The sequence below is a fragment of the Oryctolagus cuniculus genome, chromosome 4 (assembly GCF_051225735.1).
Source record: "Oryctolagus cuniculus isolate XC-2025 breed Fujian yellow rabbit chromosome 4, ASM5122573v1, whole genome shotgun sequence".
Lineage (NCBI taxonomy): Eukaryota > Metazoa > Chordata > Mammalia > Lagomorpha > Leporidae > Oryctolagus > Oryctolagus cuniculus.
This window is the reverse complement of record NC_142870.1, coordinates 92,885,197-92,910,509: the sequence shown is the minus strand read 5'-3', so window position 1 is coordinate 92,910,509 and position 25,313 is coordinate 92,885,197. Positions and strand designations below refer to the sequence as shown.

At 47.0% G+C, this 25,313-nt stretch overlaps 1 protein-coding gene across 2 annotated transcripts in view; it reads left to right on the top strand.

The window, feature by feature from the left end:
• Positions 1-1,018: 1,018 nt before the first annotated feature.
• MCF2L2 (MCF.2 cell line derived transforming sequence-like 2) overlaps positions 1,019-25,313 on the top strand; it is a 258,331-nt gene continuing 234,036 nt past the window's right edge. The window contains exon 1 of one of the 2 annotated variants that reach the window (XM_089332001.1): positions 1,019-1,792. In XM_089332001.1, coding sequence (XP_089188127.1) covers positions 1,717-1,792 — 76 coding nt within the window. In that variant the 5' untranslated portion in view covers positions 1,019-1,716. The remainder of the gene's footprint in view (positions 1,793-25,313) is intronic. The other variant, XM_070072393.2, reaches the window with a different exon arrangement.

Sequence of the window (25,313 nt, the reverse complement as noted above, 5' to 3'; positions counted from 1 at the left end):
GAGAGGGAAATGGAGATTCTTTCATACACTGCTTCATTCCCCAAATGGCCACGAGGGTCAGGAGCCTGTAATTTCATCTGGTCTCCTACATGGGTAGCAGGGGTCCAAGCATTCAGGTCATCTGCTGCTGCTTTCCCAGGCTGCTGATCCCAAGGAGCTGGATCAGAAACACAGCAGCCAGGACTCCAACCTGAGCTCATATAGGATGCCAGCCTCCCAGGCAGCAGCTTAACCCCAGCCTTGTGAAAGGTTTCTATGAAAATGGTTGCTCTACTTAACACAAGTGGAGGAGCAAGGAGCCCCTTGCAAATCTGTTGCAGGTGGATTAACTTCACCTCTTAGTGGCTCCCCACAACTGTTTTAACAGAAAACATTCGTAAACGTCCCATCTCCCCTGGGTGGAGTGGCTCCTCCTAGAAATTGGAAGCGAGGCTGTTTACATATGGAAGAGGAAAGAGCTAGATGAGAATCCTGACTTTGGCTCAGAACGTGTGGGTGGTCCTATCACTGTCGCCGATATCCAGGGTCCTCCTGTTGTAGAATGGACTGCATGACAACATGACCCGATCGGCGTTTGCCCCGGCTTTGCACGATGAGATTAGTCTAGCGCTGCCTGCCAGGTCTCTGGGTCCACAAAAGAAGCCACCGGATAGTGCCTCCGCCAGACAGGCCTGCTGAGAAGCTGTTCCCGGAGCTGCCAGGGAAGAGGGCGGGCCGGGAGGCTGCGCCGGAGCCTTTCCAGAAGGAAGCGCTGGCGTGCCAGAGAGGCGACAGACGGGGCGGGGGTGCACAGCAGCCGCCTCACAAAAGGAAAATCGCACACGGCGCAGACCTGAGGGCGCACACGCTAGCCCTGGCTCCCAGCGCCCGGCTGCCAGCTGGAGGCTGCCAGCTGCGGGCGACACCCTCCTCGGGAAAACACCCTGCGGGGCCTCACACAGCCTTCTCCGGGACCTGGCAGGAAGGCTGTGTCTGTCCAGTCAGGCCCCTCGCGCCTAGGCTACTCTGCAGACCCAGAGCGGGGAAGGAGGAGGAGGGACTGAGGCCGGAAAGCCAGCGGCTGGGCTTCCAACCCCAGTGCTAAAGGGAGCGTCCGCGTCGGGTCTTCTCTTCCCCATTCCGGGGCAGGAGTGCGGGCTCCCAGCAGAGGACCTGGTGCTGCGTGCCGGTCCCGGAACCCGGCGGTGCTTAGGCGCGCACGCGCGCTTCACCTGGCGCCCTGGGCGCCGCAGGCAGGCGCGCGCGGAGCGGTGGGCGCCGAGGCGGGCGTGTGGTGGGCGGTGCGGAAGAGCCGGGGCCGGGCGCACGCAGAAGCCGCGCCTCCCCAGCGCCAGCGGAGCATCCTTCCTCCTGACCATCCCTGGAGGCGGCGCCCGAGACCCGACAGCCCGGGACCGCACGTCCAGAATCCCCGGTGCGCCCCTCGCGTTCCTCACGGAACCGCCACCGCCCTCTCTAAATGACGGCCGTGGCCTTTGGGAAGCCGCCGCGCCCAGTGCTCACGGTCAGCACCTGCCGGGCGTGGCCGCGAGCTCGGGCCGGCCCCAGGACCGCTGGCCTCGGCTGCGAGTGACCCTTGCGCCTGACGACCGCGAGGACCAGTACGAGGGCAGAGCATCCTCGATTGGAGATGCCGTGACAGAATCATCCACAGCCGCGGTGGAAACAGGGTTTTTTTGGCTTTGTTTTGGTAACAAGGAGTGTTTTCTCCGTGAAATGCTGTATTCGTTAAAAGAAGAAATGGCCCCCCAGGAGCTCACCCGGCGACTGGCCACCGTGATCACTCATGTCGGTAAATGAAGCTCCCCTCCCCCTTGCGTTTTATGAATGGAGGGTGGGGGCGTAGTCTCTGGGCTCCTCCGGCCCCTGCCCTCACCGGCAGCTCGGGGGCGGCGCCCTCCCTGGGAAGGCCGCGCTGCTTCTTGTCCTGCGTGGGGCGCCGGTAGCAGGCACCTGGCAGGGCCGGAGGGGCTGCGTGCGAGGCAGGTGGTTGGCAAGTCTGATGAGCCCCACGCCGAGGGCTGCCGGAGAGCGGGAATCAGCTACCCCCTTCCAGCGGCGGGGGTGTAGTTTATTAGATAATGAAATAGAAGGCGCCCAAGAGTTAACATACGCCAGTGCTTTCCAGCAGAAACACTGCCAGAGCCCTGAAGGCTGTGACTCGGTGCAGGGAGATGCTGGTTACATAGCAGGGCTATGTGGTCAGCCCCCCACCCCCTGGACTGTTACTGTGCTCCTGGAGCCCCCCCCCCCCCCAGCGCTGGTGTCCCCGCAGACCAGAGGAGACTGGGCCATTTGAGTCCTCAGCCGTGTGCAAAAAGGGGGAGCAAAACACACACCTGAAGTCAGGGTTGCGTTGGAAGGACGGGCCCTATGTCCTAAAGGAAAGAGGACATCCAGACAGCCACCAGTTAATTCTTTCTAAGCATTTTCTTCCCCTACTTCCCCCTCCCCTGGGCCTCGCCCATTTATAAAGACTCAAAATGTTGTGGCGACTGGAAGTATCTGGATGATTTTCTCTGTTGCTGACTCCCCCTGAGACCCTTCCATGAATGCATGGAAGTGTTTACTGATAAAAGCCAGGAGGAAGCATTTGCCTCGGTTTTCTATACATTTGTTTAAACCGCCTGATTGGTAATTATGTGTTAAATGTTTCTTCAAGGAGTGAGCCACTGTTGCTCTTTGCCTGCCTTAGTCCCGTGTGTTTGCTGCAATCGCAAAGCACATCTCAGATGCACTTGTGGAGATGCTGGGGGACCCAGTTTTGAGAATTCAGTTTAAAAAACTCTTTCTGGTGCCAGATGTGGCCATTGAACTTTTAAGACAAATGGTCAGCAGAATCGTGATCAGGGAAGGATGAATATGAAATACTGCTGGAGGCAGAGTATAATAAGAAAAAGAACTGCTGATTGCTCAGAACTTGGAACTGCTGCCATGCAAAGTCACATGTCACTTAGTGACTAGGATAGGTTCTGAGAAATGCATCCCTACGTGATTTTGTTGTTGTGCCAACATTGCAGAATTTACTTCTACAAAATAAGATGGCCATGGTATCACTAGATGATATAATCTTATGAGACCATCCTTGTGCATGCAGTCTGCTGTTGACCAAAACTTTGTTATGTGGTACATGACTTTGTTAGTCTGTGCTTGAAATTGTGGTATGGGGAAATAGCCATAGATTGGGTGTAAGACTATCTGGATTTGAATCCGTTCCTGGAGAAATCATCCAACCTCAAGTTGAAAAATAGGAATTGTAGTAGTACCTCCCCACCCAGCTCAAACGCTTCTTATGAAGATGTCAGTAGAAAAAAAAATTTTAGACTGTGACTGCACAGATCTTCCAGTTGTTCAGATCCCTGCTTCTCTGCCTCTCTCAGGGTGAACCTACCGTCTGTTAAATTAGGAAGGTTAACTTGGGTGATTGTGATGGTCTTTCCTATTTCTCTTTCCATGGATGCGTGTGTGTGTGTGTGTGTGTTTGTCTGAGAGAGAGAGAGGAGGGGAGAGAGAGAGAAAGAAAGAAAGAAAAAGAAAAAGCTCTCATATACTGGTTCAGTCTCCAAATGCCTTCCGTGGCCAGGGTTTGGCTGGGGCTAGAACCAGGAGCCAGGAGCCAGGAACTCTATCCAGGTTTCCCATGTGGATGTTAGGGACCCAATTACTTGGGCCATCACTACTGCCTCCTATGGTCTGCAATTGCAGGAAACAGGGGCCAGAGCCAGGAATCAAACCCAGACACTTGGATATGGGACAAGGGCATGTTAACTGCTAGGCTAAATACTCTTGGAGATCTGGCATGTAGCATTCCTTAGTTTATACCAGGCTGCCTGGGGGCCCCAGGCTATGATATTCTCTTGCTCAATTTATTCCCTCTCTCCTTCCATGGACTGCTCCATGCAGTATACACTTATGAATTTGCTAGTTTCTTCTCTCAAAGAACTTCTGACTACTGCCATTTCTGTGTTTGAAACATTCTCATAAGCCTATAAAATCAGTGGAGTGTACACTATTATCCACATCTTGAGACTCAGAGAGTATTATGTTTGAATGTGTTCCCCTAATCAGGCATTGAAAAGTTAATCCCCAATGCAACCGTGTTGGGAAGTGGGGCCCAATGGGAGGTGCTTATGTCATGAGGGCTTCACCCTGATCAGTGGCTTAATGCTGGTTATAAAAGGGTTTTAGGACTTGCGCTGTGAGTTCTATCTCTTGCTCTCTCTCTCTCTCTCTCTCATCTCTTTGCCCTTCTGCAGTGGGGTGGTGAAGCTAGATGGCCATCACTAGGTGAGCCTGTCTTGAATTTCCCAGCCTCCAGAGCCATGAACTTCATAAACTTATATTGTTTGTAAAATGTTCAGTTTGTGATATTCTGTTATAGTAGCAGAAAATGGACCAAGACATTGACTTAAGATAAAGTAGAAAATCTGAATAAACCTACAACAAGTAAAGCGGCTCAATTAGTAATCAAAAAACTCCCCACAAAGAAAAGCTCAAAATCCAGTGGCTGGACTGGTGAATTCTACCAAACATTTAAAGAAGAATTAATACCGGCCGGCGCCGTGGCTCAATAGGCTAATCCTCCGCCTGCGGCGCCGGCACACTGGGTTCTAGTCCCGGCCTGGGTGCTGGATTCTGTCCCGGTTGCCCCTCTTCCAGGCCAGCTCTCTGCTGTGGCCAGGGAGTGCAGTGGAGGATGGCCCAGGTCCTTGGGCCCTGCACCCCATGGGAGACCAGGATAAGTACCTGGCGCCTGCCATCGGATCAGCGCGGTGCGCCGGGCTGCAGCGCGCTGGCCACGGCGGCCATTGGAGGGTGAACCAACAGCAAAGGAAGACCTTTCTCTCTGTCTCTCTCTCTCACTGTCCACTCTGCCTGTAAAAAAAAAAAAAAAAAATTAATACCAATTCTTCACAAACTCTTCAAGAAAATAGAAGTGGAACGCTTATCAGTTCATTTTGTGAGATCAGTGTTACCTTAATCCCAATGCCAGACCAAGATACACAAGAAAAGGATAGTTCAATATCTTATAATTATAGACATAAAAAATCCTCAACAAAATTCTAGAACCAAATCCAGAAACATATAAAAAGGATTATACACCATGATCAAGTGGGATTTAACTCAGGAATGAAAGGTTAATAGCCAAAACTCAGTTGATGTATATACCATATCAATAGATTAAAGATCACATAGTCATCTCAGTAGAGCCAGTAAAAGCATTTGATGAAATTTGACACCTTTTTATGATTAAAAAAAGAACCTACTAGAAATTGTGGGCATTTCTCCAACTTGATAAAGAGTATTTGATCTCCAACTTGATAAAGAGTATTTATGAAAAACCCACAGCTAACATAATAACGTTGAATTACTGGACACTTACCTCTTGAGATCAGAAACAAGACTAAGATATCTTCCCTCACAACTTCTAATCAATATTGCATTGTTTGAGGAAGCTGAAATAAAAGACATCCACGTTGGAAAGGAAGAAGTAAAACCTTTGCATTTCCAGGTGAAATTATCTTGTATATAGACAATCCTGAGTCATCCGCTAAAAAAAACTATTAGAACTAATAATGAGTTCATCAAGTTTCCTGGTGTAAGATCAGTATGCAAAATAAACTATTTCTAAGCACAAATAATGAACAATCAGAAAACTAAATTAAGAAAGCAATTCAATTTACAATAGCATAAACATGAATAAAATACTCAAGAATGAATTTAATAAAATAAGTGCAAATATATATGCTCCAAGAACTAGAAATCATTGTGTGTGTGTTTTTTTTAATCATTGTTTAAAAAAATTAAACAAGGCCTAAATAAATAGAATGATATCCCTTGTTCCTGGATGACTTAAGATAACAGTAATTCATAAGTTGTTTGATAGTGGCTCCAGCCTGAGGCGCATATACTGATTTCCTAAGTGAAAATTACTTTTCCTTGTGCAGGCCTATTTTAATTGGGTTTATTATTTTTTTAAGATTTTTTATTTATTTATTTGAAAGTCAGAGAGTTACACAGAGAGAAGAGAGGCAGAGAGAGAGAGAGGTCTTCCATCAGCTGGTTTACTCCCCAGTTGGCCGCAATGGCCGGAGCTGTGCCGATCCAAAGCCCGGAGCCAGGAGTTTCTTCCGGGTCTCCCACGTGAGTGCAGGGGCCCAAGGACTTGGGCCATCTTCTGCTGCTTTCCTAGGCCATAGCAGAGAGCTGGATTGGGAGAGGAACAGCTGGGTTTCGAACTGGCACCCATATAGGATGCTGGCGCTTCAGGCCAGGGCTTTAACCGGCTGTGCCACAACGCAGGCCCCTGGGTTTATTCTTGTGATTCAATGTGCATAATAGGCTGTGTGCTTTTTGTTATTGTTGGATAGTGATTCAATGATATATTGTTGGGTAGTAAAGTCCCTAAAAACTTAGTGGATTAAAACAGCAGTCATTTAATTTTATCTAGTGATTGCCTCAAGTGATTGTAGTCAGGTTGCTGCTGGGACTGGAGCTGGGTCTGTGTGGCCAGCACCAGGTGCTCCTCCATGTGGTCTCTGTGGGGTGTCGCCTCATCTTCCAGGGCTCCAGGATGGCGAGGACCTTTCTGTAGTAGAGTAGTCTGCACTTCTTACCTGCAAGTCCAGCTTTCTGAGAGGGAGTAAGCAAATGCTGCCAGGATGTCCTGATGCTTTGGCTCAAAGTCCCATTAAGTCAGTGCTCCAAAGTTCTGTTGGCCCAGCCATGACTCCAGGGGAGGGACATGAACTCCAACTCAATGGGAGGAGCAGCATGCACACCAGGGGAGGGGGTGGGTGGCCTTGTTGGCTGCTGTGTTCATTTCCTGTTGCTGCTATAACAAATCACCACTAACATCCTGGCTTAAAACAACACAAATTCGCTTTGTTCCCACACATCAGACATAGGTCTCATGTGGCCAAAATGAAGGTGTCAGCGGAGTTGTATTTCTCTGGAGGGTTCATGGGAGAATGCAGCAGCTGGAAGTACCCAGCATTCCTTGGTTGTGCCCCCTTCTTCATCTTCAAAGCCAGCAACATCAGGCTAGTCTTTCTTGTGTTGCCATGGCTGTCATTTTCTCATTTCTGCCTTCTATTTTTTTGAAAGAAAATTTTTAAATTTATTTGAAATGTAGAGGGGGGAGAGAGAGAGAGAGAGGAAGAAAAAGAGCGAGAGCGACAGAGCAAGAGAGAGAGAGAGAGAAATATTTCCCATCCCTTGGTTTACTCCCCAAATGCCCATAACAGCCAGGGCTGGGTCAGGCCAAAGCAAGGAGTCTGACATTCAGTCTGGATCTCCCATGTGGGTGGCAGTGACCCACTTGGGCCATCACTTGCTGCCTCCTAGGGTGCACATTGGTAGAAAGCTGAAACTGGGAAGAGAGCCAGGACTCAGACCCAGGCACTGGGATACAGGATGTGGGCGTTGCAAACGGTGTCACTTGCTGCACCAAATGCAAGCCCCCATCCTCTTCTGCTTTTAAGGATTCTTATGATTATGTTGGGCCCTCTGAGATTGTAATCTAGGATAACCTCCTTATTTTCAGGTCATCTAATTAGCAACCTTAATTCTGTCTGCAGCCTTAATTTCCTTTTGCCATGTAATCTAATTTACTACAGTTTTCAGGGATTACGTAGATATCTTGGGGGTGGAGAAAGATGTTCTTCTGCCTACCACAGTTGCTACTTTAGAGGCTAGCTGTCTCAGGAATTGTGTTCGTTGCTCTATTGAGACTGCTGATGTATAGCTTGTCTTGTGTTTTGAGATGTCCGTGTGTGGCGCAGGAGGCAGATGTATTTCAAGTTGCGTTAACCAGAGTCAGGCATTGGATAATGTGGTGCTCCAAAGACAGAGGATGGCAAATCTCACTGTGTTTGTGATGTGATACACAAGCTTTTGGCAGAGGGTATCAAGGAAATATGAGTATTAGCCAAATGTCATGATGATAGGAACTATATGTGTTACCAAGAACGTTCATTTAAATCAGCGTTCCTTGGAATCAGTGTCCGAATAATATTGATTCTGGAGATGATCATTTTCTCGGCTGTGGAGAATATCTACCATTCCTGCCTTTCCAGGTGTGAAGTAAGGCTTCATATGTAAAATATGAATTTGTGAGTGAGCCTGTTAGTCCAGGGCATCTGATTGCTCTCAACTAATGCATTACTAGAGCTTTAACCCTCTAGGTTCTGGTATTGGCCTCTAAACCAGGATTCTACATTATCTGCCCTTGAGAAAACCTGTAGGGTTAACAGCCTCAGGGTATTGGTTCCAAGCAAGAAGCTGGAAGGTCAAAGCTGAAGCTTAAATGTTCAAGCCTAACCATTTAAAAATACCACTGGAGAGAGGATCTCAGGTCTCCTTTGGCTCTGGAGTGGGTCTTTTCTGGGATGACAGTCACGAGGAGGAACCTCTATACTGGCAAGTGCTTAGAAGTAAAGTAAAATTAGCCGTCAGCCTGGGGATAGGAAGAGGAAGGTGAGGGGAAGGTGCAGTAAGCATCTCTGATCTGTTTTGGTTTTCTGTTGAAAGCTTTTGGGGGAGATGAAAATCCATTTAAAAGAATTTATTGAGACTAGGCCACATGAGTTTTTTTGTCTTTACCACTTGGGAAAGTAGATATCATTACACCCATTTTTGATAGATGACAAAACTAAAAATAGATAAACCAAGTGAAGCAACTTGCTTCAAGCCACAGTGCTTTTCAGAGGTGGGTCAGGATTTTAACTGAGGTTTGATTTCAAAGCTGATGGTCTCTGTTGTATCAAAATAGGCAATTTTACTACCACCTGTAAATAGTTAATTTTTTTTTACTGGATATTTATCGTGATTTGGTACCATGAAAAGATTTCTGCCTTCTGACACCACTCTGTGTCCCTTGAGGGTAAGGACACTGATTGATCTATATATCCCTGAGTCTATCTCAGTGCCTGGCACTATTCATAAAAGAGCATCTTTCTCTTGCTTCTTTCGTTGGGGTGGGTTAGGTAGACCCTGGTCTGAGCACACTCAGTCTCTTAGCCATCTGGGTCTCAGTTTCTTCTGCCAGTCCCATTTGTGGTTCCTTCCCCCAGCATACTCTGCCTGCTTGTCCGAAACCTTCCATGGTTTATCTCAAGCCTTCCCTCTTCCAGGAGTCCTTAGTAGAATGGCCCCTCCCCAGGTCAGGCCCAGTCTCCCTTCCTTTTCTGAGCACGTGTAGTAGTTGGTATCTGTGTTATATGAGGATACTTCAAAAAGTATGGAAAAATAGAATTAAAAGATAAGTTTATGGTGCCAGTGTTTTGGCACAGTGGGTTAACCCACTGCCTGCAATTATGGCATCCTGTATGAGTGTCAGTTCATGTCCCAGTTGCTCCTCTTTTTTTGTTATTTGACAGAGTCAGACAGTGAGAGAGAGAGAGAGAGAGAGAAAGAAAGGTCTTCCTTTTCCATTGGTTCACCCCCAAAATGGCTGCTATGGCCAGCACGCTGTGCCGATCCAAAGCCAGGAGCCATGTGCTTCCTCCTGGTCTCCCATGCGGGTGCAGGAGCCCAATCACTTGGGCCATCCTCCACTGCCTTCCTGGGTGACAGCAGAGAGCTGGACTGGAAGAGGAGCAACCGGGACTAGAACCTGGTGCTCATATGGGATGCTGGCGCCGCAGGTGGAGGATTAACCAAGTGAGCCACGGTGCTGCCCACCCCCCCAGTTGCTTCACTTCTGATCCAGCTCCCTGCTAATGTGCCTGGGAAAGCAGTGGAAGATGACCCAAGTACTTGAGTCCCTGCCACCCATGTGGGAGACCTGGGTGAAGGTCTTGGCTCCTGACTTTGGCCTTGTTTAGCCCTGGCCATTGTGTCCTTTTGGGGAGTGAACCAGCAGATGGAAGGTCTCTCTCTCTCTGTCTCTCATACATACACACTCTACCTTTCAAATAAATAAGTAAATCTTTTTTAAAAAGAGATGTTTATTTTGACACACAACATTTTGAAATAAGTGCATATTTATATCATAATATGCATTTTCCATGAACTTTTTGAAGCCCACTTTTGTGTAGTTTTTAGTATTTGGTTTTAGTCTGGCTTGGAATTTTCTCTTTGTTCCCAATATTTATATATGATTGGTCGTTGGTTGACTGTGTGCTAAAGTATTTTTGAACAACATGGCCATGTCCCACAAAGGCCCATGTGCTAAAAGCTGTTCCCCAGGGTGGTGCTGTTGGGAAGAGGAGGGCCCTTTGGAAGGTGGAGGTGGACTGTGAGGTCCTTTTGTCATGGGGGTGTGCCCTCAGAAGGTAGTCCTCACATGAGGGCTGTCATAAAAGCCACTCTCTCTGTTTCTTGTCTCACTCTGTGAGCCATCCTTTGCATGGGCTCCACCATTGCCATCTGCTGCCCTCTCCTGATGCCAAACCAATGGGATGACCTGATGTTGGACTTGAACCTTCTGGACTGTGAGCTAAATACACTTTCCTCTTATAAAATTAATTGCTTTAGATATTTCATTGTAGTAAAAAAGAGCTAATAAAGGTAAAAACCACAATTACTGTTTCTTTGTAGCTTTGTGGTCTAAATGAGTCATATGGTAGAAGATTAGGAATCACACAAAGAATTGTCTATATTTCCTGAATTTCCCCATCATTAATAGTGATAGTTAGCCCAGCTCTTCTGCTAATTTCACAAGTTGAAATGCTACTATACAGTTGAAAATGGTAAAAATAAATCCTTTGAGGACTACAACTAAAGGGACTTTGAATATAAAGTGATTGCAATTGTTTGTTTTGTGGACTAGAAGATAAAGCATGAAGAGCAGTATTTTAGTATTCCTTCAGCCAAAAAGAATATTCTACCAGTGTCCCCCTACTGCTTACTACAAGCTGCTGCATGAGCGGGATGAGCTTACCTTTGTCAGGGCTCAGGTTGCAAACAGGATGACTTAATTACCTGCAGGAAGAAGGAGTAGTGTCAACATGAGCAGAGTGAGAGAGGCAAGGGTAGTAGGGTATATGAAAAGCCTTATCCCCGGCAGCAGTGCAATTGTGAGAGGCTACCTTGACAGGGTATGGAGTAATCTGTCACTCTGCTAAGAATCAGCTGTTATCCTGCTGCTTTCTTTGAAATTGCTGGGGCTGTGTTGGGGTGCTGCAGAGAGAGTAATACAAGGTCCTTGACAATGTGTCTTTCACACAGTGCAATTTAGAGGTGGTAAAGCCATCATGTGGTGAGGGTGCTACTATTGCACATTCTATCATTACAGCAGAGACAGAGTCAGTTCACACAAAGCTCTGAACCTGGACTGTGGGTTTGCAAGTGCTTTAAAATAATTAGGATCAGAATCTGACAGATCTTTGGGAGCATTTTCTTTTCTTCTTTCTTTCTTTTTTTAAGATTTATTTTATTAATTTGAAAGACAGAGTTACAGAGAGAGGTAGAGACAGAGAGAGGTCTTCCATCTGCTGGTTCACTCCCCAGGTGGCCGCAATGGCTGAAGCTGAGCTGATTTGAAGGCAAGTGCCAGGAGCTTCTTTCAGGTCTCCCACACGGGTGCAGGGGCCCAAGGACTTGGGCCATCTTCTACTGCGTTCCCAGGTTATAGCAGAGAGCTGGATCAGAAGAGGAGCAGCTGAGGCTGGAAGTGGCGCCCATATGGGATACCAGAGCTTCAGGCCAGGGCTTTAACCTGCTGCACCACAGCACTGACCTCTGGGAGCATTTTCTGTACCTCCCTCAGAACTGGAGGTTTGTTTTGTTTTGTTTTATCCTTCTCCTACCTCCTGTGAGTCCTGGCGTCCAATTAAAGGGTTTGTTTCCCTACCCCCAGTAACTTTGGGCTTTTGTTTATAGAGAGACCTGTGCTTTTCCTGGGCACATCCCCTCTTCCAGGCCTGCACTCACTACAGAGGCTCTTTCCAGTCTCTCACCTGTCCCCAGTCTGCGAGAAGAGCCCACAAGTGGCTGTGAACCCCACTTGTGTTGTGACTCCCAGGGGCTCTGCGCATCTCTCGCTGAGCATTACCCTAAGCCTAGGCAGTTTCTTTTTGTTTGCTTTAGAGGCTCAAGGAGAAGTTATGATATGATAGTTATCTTCTTTTTTCTTATTGTTAGGGTGGAGACATATTAGCTTTTGGTTACTATAATGAAACTATGAAGACAGGTTAACTTTATTAGGAACAGAGGTTTATTTTGGATCACAGTTCTGGAAATTCGAAGCCCAAAATGTATGACACAGGCTTTGGCAAAGTCCCCCATGGCTGCATCACGACATGGTAGGAGTGTGTGTGTCTGTGTGTCCCTCTGGTCTCTTTATTTTTATAAAGCCCCCAGGACTCAATCACAGGAGTCCCATCCCAGTAATCTAATCCAATCTAATCACTTCCCAAAGGCCCCCTGTCTCCAAATACCATGATTGGATTAAGTTTCCTCTTTCTTAGTACTGTTAACATAATATTTTAGGGACTAAACTCCGTGAGCTTGGAGTAGGTGGGGGACAGATATTCAAGCCATGACATTCTTTCCCTGGACCCCCAAACTCATGAGCTTTTCTTTTCTTTCTTTCTTTCTTTTTTTTTTTTTTTTACAGGCAGAGTGGACAGTGAGAGAGAGACAGAGAGAAAGGTCTTCCTTTGCCGTTGGTTCACCCTCCAATGGCTGCCGCAGCCGGTGCGCTGCGGCCGGCGCACCACGCTGATCTGAAGGCAGGAGCCAGGTGCTTATCCTGGTCTCCCATGGGGTGCAGGGCCCAAGCACTTGGGCCATCCTCCACTGCATTCCCTGGCCACAGCAGAGAGCTGGCCTGGAAGAGGGGCAACCGGGACAGAATCTGGCACCCCGACCGGGACTAGAACCCGGTGTGCCAGCGCCGCTAGGCGGAGGATTAGCCTATTGAGCCACGGCGCCGGCCATGAGCTTTTCATTTACAATGTGCAGTCATCTCCTTCTCAGTAGTTCCAGTCTTTTTATTTTTAAATATTTATTTATTTGAAAAAGTGGGGGTGGGGAGAGAAGAGATCTTCCATTGGCGGGTTCACTCTCCAAATGGCTGCAACGACCAGGGCTGGGCCAGGCTGAAGCTAGGAGCCAGGAACTTCATCTGGACCTCCCATGTGGGTGCAGGGGCCCAAGCACTTGAGCCATCCTCTGGGGCTTTCACAGGCACATTAACAGGGAGCTGGATCAGAAGTGGAGCAGCCAGGACTTGAACCAGTGCCCATATGGGATGCTTAACCTGCTGTGCCACAGCACCGGTCCCAGTGGTTCCAATCTTAACTAAGTCCAGGATTAATTCAAAAGTCCAAACTCTGAAGATTCAAAGCAAAGTCCTCAAGCTGTGAGCCTTGGTAAAACCAGAAACAAGTTACATCTTTCCAAAATACCATGGTGGGACAGGCACAGAGTACAGGTACTCATTTCAAAAGAGAGATTGGACAAGTAGAAGGGCCCCTTGGCCTAAAGCAAGACTGAAGCTCGGCAGGGCAGACATTAAACCCTAAATCTCCAAGCCTGACATATTCTACACATTGGGATAGGGATTGGACCCCGAAGGCCTCAGGCAGCTCTGCCTCTGTTTCTTTCCCTGACTTAGCCAATGCTGAGTTCTCATAGGTGGAATCTCCTCTTTGTAGCTCTCCCCGGGCTGATGTTATGTGTGGGTAACTACAGTTCTGGGAGCTCAGTGATAGCCTTTTCCCTGCAGCTCCAGTAGGCATTGCCCTGGTGAGGACTCCGTGGCAGCTCCAGCCCCGCATTTCCACGAGACATTGCGTCAGTAGGGACTTTGTGAAGTGACTCCACCCCTGTAGTAGGTCTCTGCCTGTGTCTCAGCTTGTCTGAGACAGCCTTAGAAACTTGGGTAGAGGTCTCTGTGCCTCTACGGCTCTGTTGGTCTCTGCTCACATGGCTGCCCTCTGAGACTACAGTGCTGATATTGGTGGCTCTCCTGGGTGTGCACTGCCTGCAGCTTTGCCTGGCAGGTATTGCATGTTGCTGTGTTCTCCGTCTGAGGTCACCACTTCAGCTTTCCACAGCTCCACTGGGTGTTGCTCCACCTGGACTCCTTGCCGCAAAGCTCGTCTGATCTCTCAGGCTCTCCTTTAAATCTCAGAATCTACCATGATCCCATAACTCTGTCATGTTTCACTGCTGCAAAGCCAGCATCACATGGACTAAGGTCGTTGCTTTCATTAGCTGTTCCTGGGTCCACTTGGACCTCAGCTGGAGCAGCTGCGGAGTGCTGTGTGAGAACTTGGCGAGCAGAGTCCCAAGGCTGAGCAGTGGGGCCTTGGGAAGAACCCTGAGCCTGTCCCCTGAGATCTTTCTCCCCACTCTAGGACTCTGGGCATGTTGTAGGAGGGGAGCCTCAAAGGTCTCTGAAAAGCCTTGGAGGTCTTTTTCCCATCATCGTGAGGATCCTTTCTATTCACACTTAATCTGCTTCATAAAGGGTCACTTGGTCACACCCTTGGTTTTCTTCCCTGGAAATCTTCTTTCATTCTCTACTTTATGGCCAGGCTGAAAATAGTCCAAAATTTTCTATTGTTTTCCTTTACATTTTTAAAAAAAATTTACTTGTAGTAATTAAAAAATTAATATTTTTTAAAAATATATTTGGAAGGCAGAGAGGGAGAGAGAGATCAAGAACTTCCATCGATTGGTTCACTCCCCAGATGTCTGCAACAACAAGGGTTAGGCCAGGCCATAGCCAGGAGCTGTGAATGCCATCTGGGTCTCCGAGGTAAGAGGCAGAGGCCCAAGTACTTGGGTCATCATCTGCTGCCTTCCAGATGCATTAGCAGGAAGCTGGATCAGAAGTGGGGCTGGGACTTGAACTAGCACTCCAATATGGAATACAGGTGTACCAAGTGGCAGCTTAACCTGTTGTGCCTGTCCCTACTCTGTTTCCCTTTTAATTATAAAATCTATCTTCAGAGACTGGCACTGTGGCATAGTGTGCTAAGCCTCCACCTGTGGTGCCAGCATCCCATATGGGCACTGATTTGAGTCCCAGCTGCTCCATTTCTGATGCAGGGAAAACTCCACTTCCGCATGCCTGGGAAAACACTGGAGCATGGCCCACGTCCTTGGGCCCTGCACCCACGTGGGAGACCTGGAAGAAGCTTCTGGCTCCTGGATTTGATCTGCTCAACTCTGGATATTGCAGCCATTTGGGGAGTGAACCAGCAAATGGAAGACACCAGACACCTTTCTCTCTCTCTGTGTGTGTGTGTGTGTCTCTCTCTCTGTCTTTACCTCTCTCTGTAACTGTGTCTTTTTTTTTTTTTTTTTTTTTTTTGACAGGCAGAGTTAGACACTGAGGGAGAGAGACAGAGAGAAAGGTCTTCCTTTCGTTGGTTCACCCCCTAAATGGCCGCTAGGGCCGGCGCTGTGCCGATCTGAAGCCAGGAGCCAGGCACTTCCTTCTGGTCTCCCATGCGGGTGCAGGAACCAAACACTTGGGCCATCCTCCACTGCCTTCTCTGGGCCATAGCAGAGAGCTGGACTGGAAGAGGAGCAACCAGGACAGAATCCAGCACCCCAACTGGGACTAGAACCCGGGGTGCCGGCGCCACAGGCGGAGGATTAACCAAGTGAGCCGCAGTGCCAGCCTGTAACTGTGTCTTAAATAAATAAAAAAAAATCTTAAAAAAAAAACCCTATCTTTACATTATCTCTTTACTCTCTCATTTTGCTGTAAACAGTTAAAAGCAGTTATGCAGCAGTACAGATTTTTTGCTGCTTTGCAGTCTCCTCCTTCAGATAAATTAGTTCATCAGTTTTTAAGTTCAGCCTCCTGGAGCCAGTGTTGTGGCGTAGGTAGTAAAGCTGCCACCTGTGATGCTGGTATCCTGTGTGGGTGCTGGTTTGTGTCCTGCTGCTCCTCTTTTGATCCAGCTTCATGAGAATGGCCTGGGAAAGCAACCAGTGATGGCCCAAGTACCTGGGGCCCTGCCACCCACATGGAGACCCAGAGAAAACTCTTGATTCCTGATTCCTGGCTTTAGCCAGGCCCAGCTCTGGCCATTGCTGCTATCTGGGGGGTGACCCAGCTGATGGAAGATCTCTCTCTCTCTCTTTCTCTCTTTGTCTCTATAATTCTGACTTTAAAAATAAATAAATCTTTAAGTTCAGCCTCCATGGCATCTTAGAGTATAGATATAATAAAACTAAATTCTTTACTACTGTGTAATAAGAGGGACATTTAGTCCAGTTTCCATGAATCCTTATTTGTACCTGGGATCTCATTAGCATGACCTTTATTGTCTACATTTCTATCAGCATTCTGGTCATGACCACTTATCTGATCTCTAAGCTGTTCCCGTTCTTCGCTGGTCCTGCTACCTTCTTCTGAGCTCTCACCAGCATCACCCATAACACTCTGCTTATAGAATTCAAGGCTTTTCTGGCCTGATCCTCTAAGCTCCTCCAACCTCTGCCAGAACCCAATTCCAGAGCTGCTGCCATTTTTGAGGTGTACTAAGTATTGATGCAGTCGTTACCACCAGTTTTCTGTATCCATCAGCTGTTCATTACTGTAGCACAGTACCTGAGGCAGGCTAACTTTACAAGGAGAAGAGGCTTATTTTGACTCCCAGATCTGGAATTTGAAGCCCCAAAACCATAACACAGACTTTGTCAAGGGGCCCTTGGCTGTATCATAACACGGCAGTGTCTCTGTGTCCCTCTGCATCTCTATTTTCATAAAGGCATCAAGGTTCAATCTTGGGCACCCCACTCTGACAGGCTAATGCAATCAAACCATCCCCAAAAGGTCCCACCTCAAAACACTGTAATTTGGTTAAGTTTCCACTCTCTTTGTATCATTAACATAAGACTTTGGGGAGTACATTCTTATATGAGTCCAGGGGGACTAATATTTAAGCCATAGCAGATTTTTCCTGTTGGGAAGGGCATGTGGCACAGCAGGTTAAGCTGCTGCTTGGGATGTCTGCATCTAGTATTAGAATGCCTGGGTTTGAGTACCAACTTTGCTTCTGATCCAGCTTCCTGGCAGTGTACACTTTGGGATGCAGCAGATGGCGGCTCAAATACTGCGTCCTTGCCACCCGCGTGGGAGACCTGCAAGACACTCCTAGCTTCTGGCTTTGCCTTGGTGCAATGCTAGCTATTGTGGGCATTTAGGAGAGTAAACCAGTGGATGAAAGATCTCTCTTCCTCTGTTGCTCTGCCTTTCAAATAAAAAATATATATAAGCATTTTTAAAAATATTTATTTATTTATTTGAAAGTCAGAGTTAAACAGAGTGAGAAGGAGAGGCAGAGAGAGAGAAAGAGAGAGAGGTCTTCCATCAACTGGTTCACTCCCCAGTTGGCCACAATGGCTGGAGCTGTGCCAATCCGAAGTCAGGAGCTAGGAGCTTCTTCCAGGTCTCGCACATGGGTGCAGGGGCCCAAGGACTTAGGCCATTTTTTACTGCTTTCCCAGGCCATAGCAGAGAGCTGGACCAGAGGTGGAGCAGCCAGGACTTGAACCGGCACCCGTATGGGATGTTGCCACTGCAGGTGGAGGCTTTACCCACAGGGCTGGCCCCTAAATAAGCATTTTTTAAAGAAGGATTTTTTCCCAGGTGGTATGTATCTTGAATGTTAAAGAACTATTGTTCTTTTTCTAGGGCTGTACGCTTGATGAAGATGGTTCTTCTTACCTGTTACCCAGGAGCCAACCAAGCACATTGTCTCTTATGTTAGGAGTCCTGAGTGCTAGGCACAGTCACTGGATGTGTGGCTCCTTTACAGGGCTCCTATACCTCTCAGCTATGGCCAAAGGCCTTGCATTTGTGCTCCAAAAACTCACCCATGTTCCTTAATTTTTTTTCAGATATATTTATTTATATTTGAAAGGTTGGCTTGCGCCACGGCTCAATAGGCTAATCCTTCGCCTGCAGCGCCGGCACACCGGGTTCTAGTCCCGGTTGGGGCGCCGGATTCTGTCCCGGTCGCTCTTCTTCCTGTCCAGTTCTCTGCTGTGGCCTGGGAGTGCAGTGGAGAATGGCCCACGTCCTTGGGCCCTGCACCCACATGGGAGGCCAGGAGAGGCATCTGGCTCCTGGCTTCTGATCAGCGCGGTACGCAGGCTGCAGCTTTCTCTGTCTCTCTCTTTCTCACTGTCCACTCTGCCTGTCAAAAAAGAAAGAAAAAAAAAAAAAAAAGAAAGGCATAGTTACAGATAGGCAGAGGCAGAGGGGTAGTCTTCTATCCGCTGGTTCACTCCCCAGATGACCGCAACAGCCAGAGCTGTACCGATCCGAAGCCAGGAGCCCGTAGCTTCTTCCAGGTCTCCCACGTGGGTGCAGGGGCCCAAGCACTTGGGCCATCTTCTGCTTTCCCAGGCCATAGCAGACAGCTGGATCAGAAGTGGAACAGCCAGGACTTGAACTGGTGCCCATATGGGATGCCAGCACTGCAGTTTAGTGAATATACTTAATGAATATAACTATTTTAAAAATTGTCAGCATGGTTGAAATGATTGAGGACCAAAATGTAAATGGCCCTGCTCATCTTGGGATATTTTCCTGAAGGGTAAAGCTGTGATTCCATCTACTTCCCTTTGGTTATGAGTGAGTGTGTCTCAGCTAGAGCTGTCATTGTGGATTGGCTCTTCCCAAGTGGGTATACATTTTCTTTCTGCTAATTATGGGACATGGGGATTGAGTTTTAATGCATCTATAAAGGAAGACTATCTCATTATTGTGGACTTGTTAAATTCAAGCAATCAATTCTTATTAGTAGGCACTAATGATTATGATTGGAGATTTTGGGAGCTCACACAGCAGTGTTATCAAAAGCGTGCGTATTCAGTTCAGACTAGCAGTGGATCACACGGTTCCTTCTGGCACGTGCTGCTGGTAAGTCGCAGGGCCAGATTTGACCCAGGCAGTTTTGGTTCTAGAGTCTTTGTTTCTGCTCCGTGCTCCACACTCTGCAGGCTGTGGCGTATCTCACAGAACCTCGGGGCAGGAGCTTCCTCTGGGCCTCCTCAGCAAGGTTTGCAGTCGGGAACTGAGAAGGCTCTTCCCTTTCTACTGTCACCTGGTCTCTGGGGAGCCAACGCCTACAGCCAGAGCTTAATAATGGTCTCTCATGTGAGTGGCAGGAACCTTACTTGAGCCATCACCTGCATTTCAGGTCTGTACCAACAGGAAGTTGAAATCAGAGGAGCCAGAGCTAGGAGTTGAACCATGCACTCCTGTGTGTGATGTGCACATCCAAACTGGTGTCTTAACAGCTAGGCCAAGTGCTCACCCCAGTTAGATGGTTTTAAGGGCTGGCTCTGGGCATGATAGGAACCTTGACCTGTGTTCAATGTGTTCTTTGTTTCTTTGGGATGTGTATATATATACACTAAGATGCCACTGGTGAATGAACTGGTATTTAGAGAGTTCCCGCCATGAGCAAGCTGGTCCAAAAGCTGTTGTGGAGAGAGCATTATAGGAATCTGATGACCTAAACTCTTAATATCAGCCCAGTAACTATGAGCCCCTGCTTCACGCAGACAGCAAAGAATCTGAAGGGTTTGGGGAGGAGGCCTGTGAGATACTGGACTGGAAGAGACTTTGAAACCCAATCTGATGGTCATGCCAAGGGCCATCACAAAAAGTCACAAGGTGGCCCCCGATCAGTCAGCAATACAGACAGTGCTGCAAGGGTATGGAAGCTGGAGTCATCGTATGCTTCAGGGCTTCCAGAAGGCTTTCTACAAGATGTGTGACTTGATCTGAATCTTGAAGAAGGTTTAGGTAGGTGGGGGGGGGGGGCGCTCTAATTCTTGGGAAAAGGGACAGTCACTTTTGTTATCTGCACTGATCTCCCTGTGCTGGTTGTATCATTTGTTCTATTCTCTACTGAGGCTTCCAGGGTCAACAGCACTTTCCCGGACAATTGAAAAGGGCAGAGCTTTGTCTTCAGTGAGGAAGACGGCTGGAAGGCAGATCTGTGTGTTTCCTTTTTCTCCTTCTTCAGAGAGATCCTTTCCTGGGGAAATAGGTTGGAGAAACTAAAAGTGATATTAGAAATGATGCTATTATAGCTACCACTGATTTCCTGCCTGTTTAATGTCATGTATTATGCTTTATATACACTATTGATTTCATTACATTTAATGGAAGTGCAACCCAGTTCTATAGAGGAGAAATTCGAGACTTACACAGATGAGGAAACTTTCCCAAGGTCTTACTGAGTGGAAGTCAGATCTGGCTGGTTTCAAGGCCTGTGCATGTCTGATTGTGTTTATTAATTTCTCAGTACAGAATGGTATAATAACATTATTAATATGTTATTATTAATAAGTTAAAATCTAATAGAAGCCAAAGCTTTAGTTCTTGAGTGTAAGTGTTCTATGAGCCACTGGAAAAGTTAATTTATTAATAGTCACTTACTTCCAAAGAAAAACTGTCAGTAAAGCTAGCGAACTTCCTTATTAGTCTTTTTTTTTTTTTCAGTATATCTCTTGTCTCTTTTGTTCCATTGTTCCTCCTTTAGTGCTGCTTTATGTTAAATAGATACATTTGGTGTACCACTTTAGTTCCTTTCTTTTTGCTTAAGATTTATTTTTTAAAGATTTATTTATTTATTAGAAAGGCAGAGTTACAGAGAGACAGAGGCAGAGAAAGAGGTCTTCCATCTGCTGGTTTACTCTCCAAATGGCCACAACGGCTGGAGCTGGGCTGATCTGAAGCCGGGGGCCAGGTGCTTCTTCCAGGTCTCCCACATGGGTGCAGGGGCTCAAGGACTTGGGCCATCTTCTACTGCTTTCCCAGGCCATAGCAGAGAGCTGGATGGGAAGTGTAACAGCTGGGGCTTGAACCGGTGGCCATATGGGATGCTGGCACTGCAGACAGTGGCTTTACCCGCTGTACCAGGGTGCCAGCCCCCTCCTTAGAAGTCTTTAAACAGGCAAAGATAATAAATATATACTGCTTAAAATATTTAAAAAAAACCCAAATATTTAATAAAATTATAACTTCATGTTATAACAGCAAGGTGACAGCACTATTATGCACTTTGATTCAGTGTAGAAGGGGCCCTATATTTAGTGGACTTTGTTCTGAGGGAGATTCAAGTACAAAGCATACACATGTGGGAAAACCCAAAATATTTGAGCATGTTTGCTTACAGAGTTACTTGTGAATTTCTTTGTTCAGTTATTTGGTCTCAGGCCATGTCCAGCCCAGATTTTTGTTTGTGTGTCTGATTTTTTCCTACCTGTTACCAGATCAGTTTAAATTCATTTTAGCCTTTTCTTTCTCTACCCCAGGAAGCTATAATTAATTCAGTCACAGAGGGGAAAGAGGTCTTTGTGCCTGTTTCTTTAACCCTGCAATTTAGAACTAACCACAGTTACAAGGGCCTCTGTGAGCTGGGCTGTGGGCCAGTGCTGGCGAGGAGGTGTGGAGGAGCAAGGATAATCCCTGTCCTGGCCACAGGCACCAGATGGGATGGAACCAGACCACTGCCTGCACTGCTGCAGCCCCAGGTGTGCTGGGGGATTGAAGGAGCCAGTGCGAGTCCTCCCGGAGCTTACAGATGTCCAGGAAACACAGGAGCATGCCTGGCAAAGGCCGTGTTGTTCCCCAGTACTTCTCTGGGCTTTCTTCCTTGGAGCTGCCAGCCTTTCTGGTTTTGGACTCTGGCTTTCCCAGCTTCTGCCCTTCTTTTGCACCTGGTTGATTCAGTGGTGAAGCCCAACTCTTTTCCCTACTATATAAAAAATCAGGTACACAGATGACTAGGGGTGCGAGGGACTTCCTGAAGATGGGTGAGAAGGAGCGTTGATGATCTAGCAATGCACACACTTTGAAATGCATCCGGAGCATCACTGTTCTTAAAGTATCCTCTGGCCACCCCAGCTTCTGAGGGTTTCACTGGTACTCCCTTCCGCTTTATGGCTTTCCTCTTTCCCCCCTGCATGGGTGAAGAGAATTTGGTGCAGGACCTACACACCGAAGATGGGTCTTACAAACTCCCCTTTCCGTTTCCTTTTACTTTTCAGTCCATTTAGTTTCCATCACAGTATTTATCCCTCCAGCTACTAAAAGAAGTTGTGCTTGCAAAGGAGAAAAAACCCTCAGGCTCTGCAGCAGGATTTAGACATTGACATATGGTGCAGAAATGAGACGGAAAATTCCACCACAACCTGGTTTGCCCTTCAGGTGTGGGGTGAGCCTTTTCTCCCTAAGTGCCTTGGGAAAAATATCCGAGATTTTAAAGAGAAAGATCATCTTTCCTGGTCATTTTCTGTGGCTTTGCAATATAATCTAAAAATGAAGCAGAAGAAAGAGGGAGGGTAATGAACATAGGCTATTTCATGAGGGCTTGAAAACTATTTATAAAATCAATTCATGGTCTGTGCTTAAGGTTTGGAAGACACATCATTCAGATGTCAGTTCTTCCCAAATTGATCTACAAATTAAACTCTTTAAAATCTATCAAGGGGGCAGTGCCGAGGCTCACTAGGCTAATCCTCTGCCTGCGGCGCCGGCACCCGGTCGGGGCGCCGGATTCTGTCCTGGTTGTTCCTCTTCCAGGCCAGCTCTCTGCTGTGGCCCGGGAGTGCAGTGGAGGATGGCCCAAGTGCTTGGGCCCTGCACCTGCAAGGGAGACCAGGAGGTTGCACCTGGCTCCTGGCTTCGGATCGGTGCAGCGCCAGCCGTAGCGGCCACTTGGGGAGTGAACCAACGGAAGGAAGACCTTTCTCTCTGTCTCTCTCTCTTTGTCTAACTCTGCCTGTCAAAACAAAACAAAACAAAACAAAAAACACAAAACAAAACAAAAAAAACAACAAACAAACCAAATCTATCAAGGGGCCGGTGCTGTGGTGTAGCGGGTAAAATTGCTGCCTGCAGGCCTGGCTTTCCAAATGGGTGCTGGTTCGAGTCCTGGCTGCTCCACTTCTGATCCAACTCTCTGCTATGACCTGGGAAAGCAGTAGAAGATGGTCCAAGGGTTTGGACCCCTACTCTTACATGGGAGACCTGGAAGCTTGTGGCTCCTGGCTTTGAATTGGTGCAGCTCTGGCTGTCGCAGCCACCTGGGGAATGAACCAGCGGATGGAATTCGTCTCTCTCTCTCCGTCTCTGTCTCTCTCTGCCTCTCCTTCTCTCTCTCTGTATAACTGACTTTCAAATAAATAAATACGTCTTTAAAAAATCTATCAAGCATGTTTGTAGAAACTTAGAGTTAGTTAGATGTACTGTGTTGGCAAAAAAGAATTATCATAGCCAACTCTTTTAAAAAGAAGAACAAAAATGGAGAACTCACACATAACGTAAAATTATCAAGACAATATCATAGGCAAAAGGATAGACATAGTTCAATGGAATAGAGAATCTGGAAATAATCCCATGCAAATATGGCTGATTGCTTTTTTTTAAAGATTTATTTAATTGCTTGAAAGGCAGAGTTACAGAGAGGCAGAGGCAGAGAAAGAGAGAGAGAGAGTAAGAGAGAGAGGTCTTCCATCTGCTGGTTCACTCTCCAGATGGCTGTGATGGCCAGGGCTGTGCCAATCCAAAGCCAGGAGCCAGGAGCTTCTTCCCGGTCTCCCACATGGGTACAGGGGCCCAAACACTTGGAACCATCTTCTACTGCTTTCCCAGGCCGTAGCAGAGAGCTGGATCGGAAGTGGAACAACTGGACTTGAACCAGTGCCCATATGGGATGCCACAGGCTGATGCTTAACCTACTATGCCACAGCACCAGCCCCTTGATTTCCAATTTAGTCTCCTTTAATGGACAAGGCTTAAATTTCAACCTTTTTCTTTTATGATTTCCATGTTTTAGGAAATTCTTGCCTATCCAATGTTCAGTTCTGGGGGCTGGCACTGTGGCGCAGCGGGTTAAAGCCCAGCCTGCAGCGCCGGCATCCCATATGGGTTCAAGTCCCAGCTTCTCCTCTTCCAATCCAGCTCTCTGCTATATATAATCATTTTATTAATCCTTCTCACCTCCACACATTTACTGTCATTTTGAATAGAACGACATTAGGACTGTCACTTAGTATAAGAATTGACATATTATGACTAAAAATTATTTGTCTTCTAGAAATAGAGCTCATTCAAATATTTTATATTTCTTCATGAAGTTTTTGTTTTTTTTCATATAAGTCCCACACATTCATCATAAAAGTTATTTCTAGGCCACTTCTGTTTTTCGTTTGTGAATGTAATATTTTTTCTTACTGTATTTTTTCACTAGTTAATTTTGGAGCCTAATATATTGGTTCTGGGATAGATGCTTTGCAAATATTTGATAGAAGTATTAATGTCTGATCATTTTCCAGTTCAATTTCTTGGCTTCTTTTAATGCATAGGTACCCAATATATATTTGTTAAATAATGACCAATAACCATGTCACCTACACATAGTAGTAAAGCTCTGGTCCTTTATTTCCCTGTGGTTGTATGTATTATTGTGTTTTGTGTTAGAAGTTCCAAACAATGCTGAATATGTAAGAAATACTATATGAAATAATTAATTGTTTAGCTTTGGGCTCGTGTTACATGGAGGGTTTTATACTTGTTTCTATTTAAGCTGTATGTCTTACAAACTACTTTTTAAAAAAGATTTATTGATTGATTTTGAAAGAGTTGCAGAGAGGGAGAGATGGAGAGAGAGAGAGAGAATGAATCTTCCATCTGCTGGTTCACTCCCCAGATGTTTGCAATAGCCAGGGCTGGGCCAGACCAGGAACTTCTTCCCGGTCTCCCATTTGAGTGGCAGGGGCCCAGAGTCTTGGGCCATCTTCTGCTGCTTTTCCCAGGTGTATTAGCAGGGAGCTGGATTGGAAGTGGTGCAGCTGGGGGGACGCAAACTAGTGCCCATATGGGATCCTGGTGTTGTATCACAAGTGGCGGCTTAGCATGCCACAATGCTGGCCTCCAAAACTAAATTTTACTATCAGCAGCTATTTTGGTTATTTTCAGCAGATGCCATTTCTGGGGCTTTGCAGAAACAGTTTTCCTGAGCACTAAAGCTGATGGTGGTAGTGGTAGCAGGGATGGGGGTGGGCTGGGAGGCTGGGGGATAGGGCGTAGAGTTGGGGTATGGTGGAGGTGCCGAGGGTGCAGTGGTGGGATGGAAGTGGAGGTGGGGTGGAGTAGGCAGGGTTGCATGGAGGGACTGGTGACCTCAGCTCCTCTTCTCTGCCTTAGCTACCTGCTTATATCAGGTTGACCAAGAGGTACTTCTGGGATGATAGAAATGTTCTATATCTTTTTATTATTTTTTTTTGACAGGCAGAGTTAGACAGTGTGAGAGAGAGAGAGAGACAGAGAGAAAGGTCTTTCTTTTCTGTTGGTTCACCCCTCAAGTGGCTGCTAC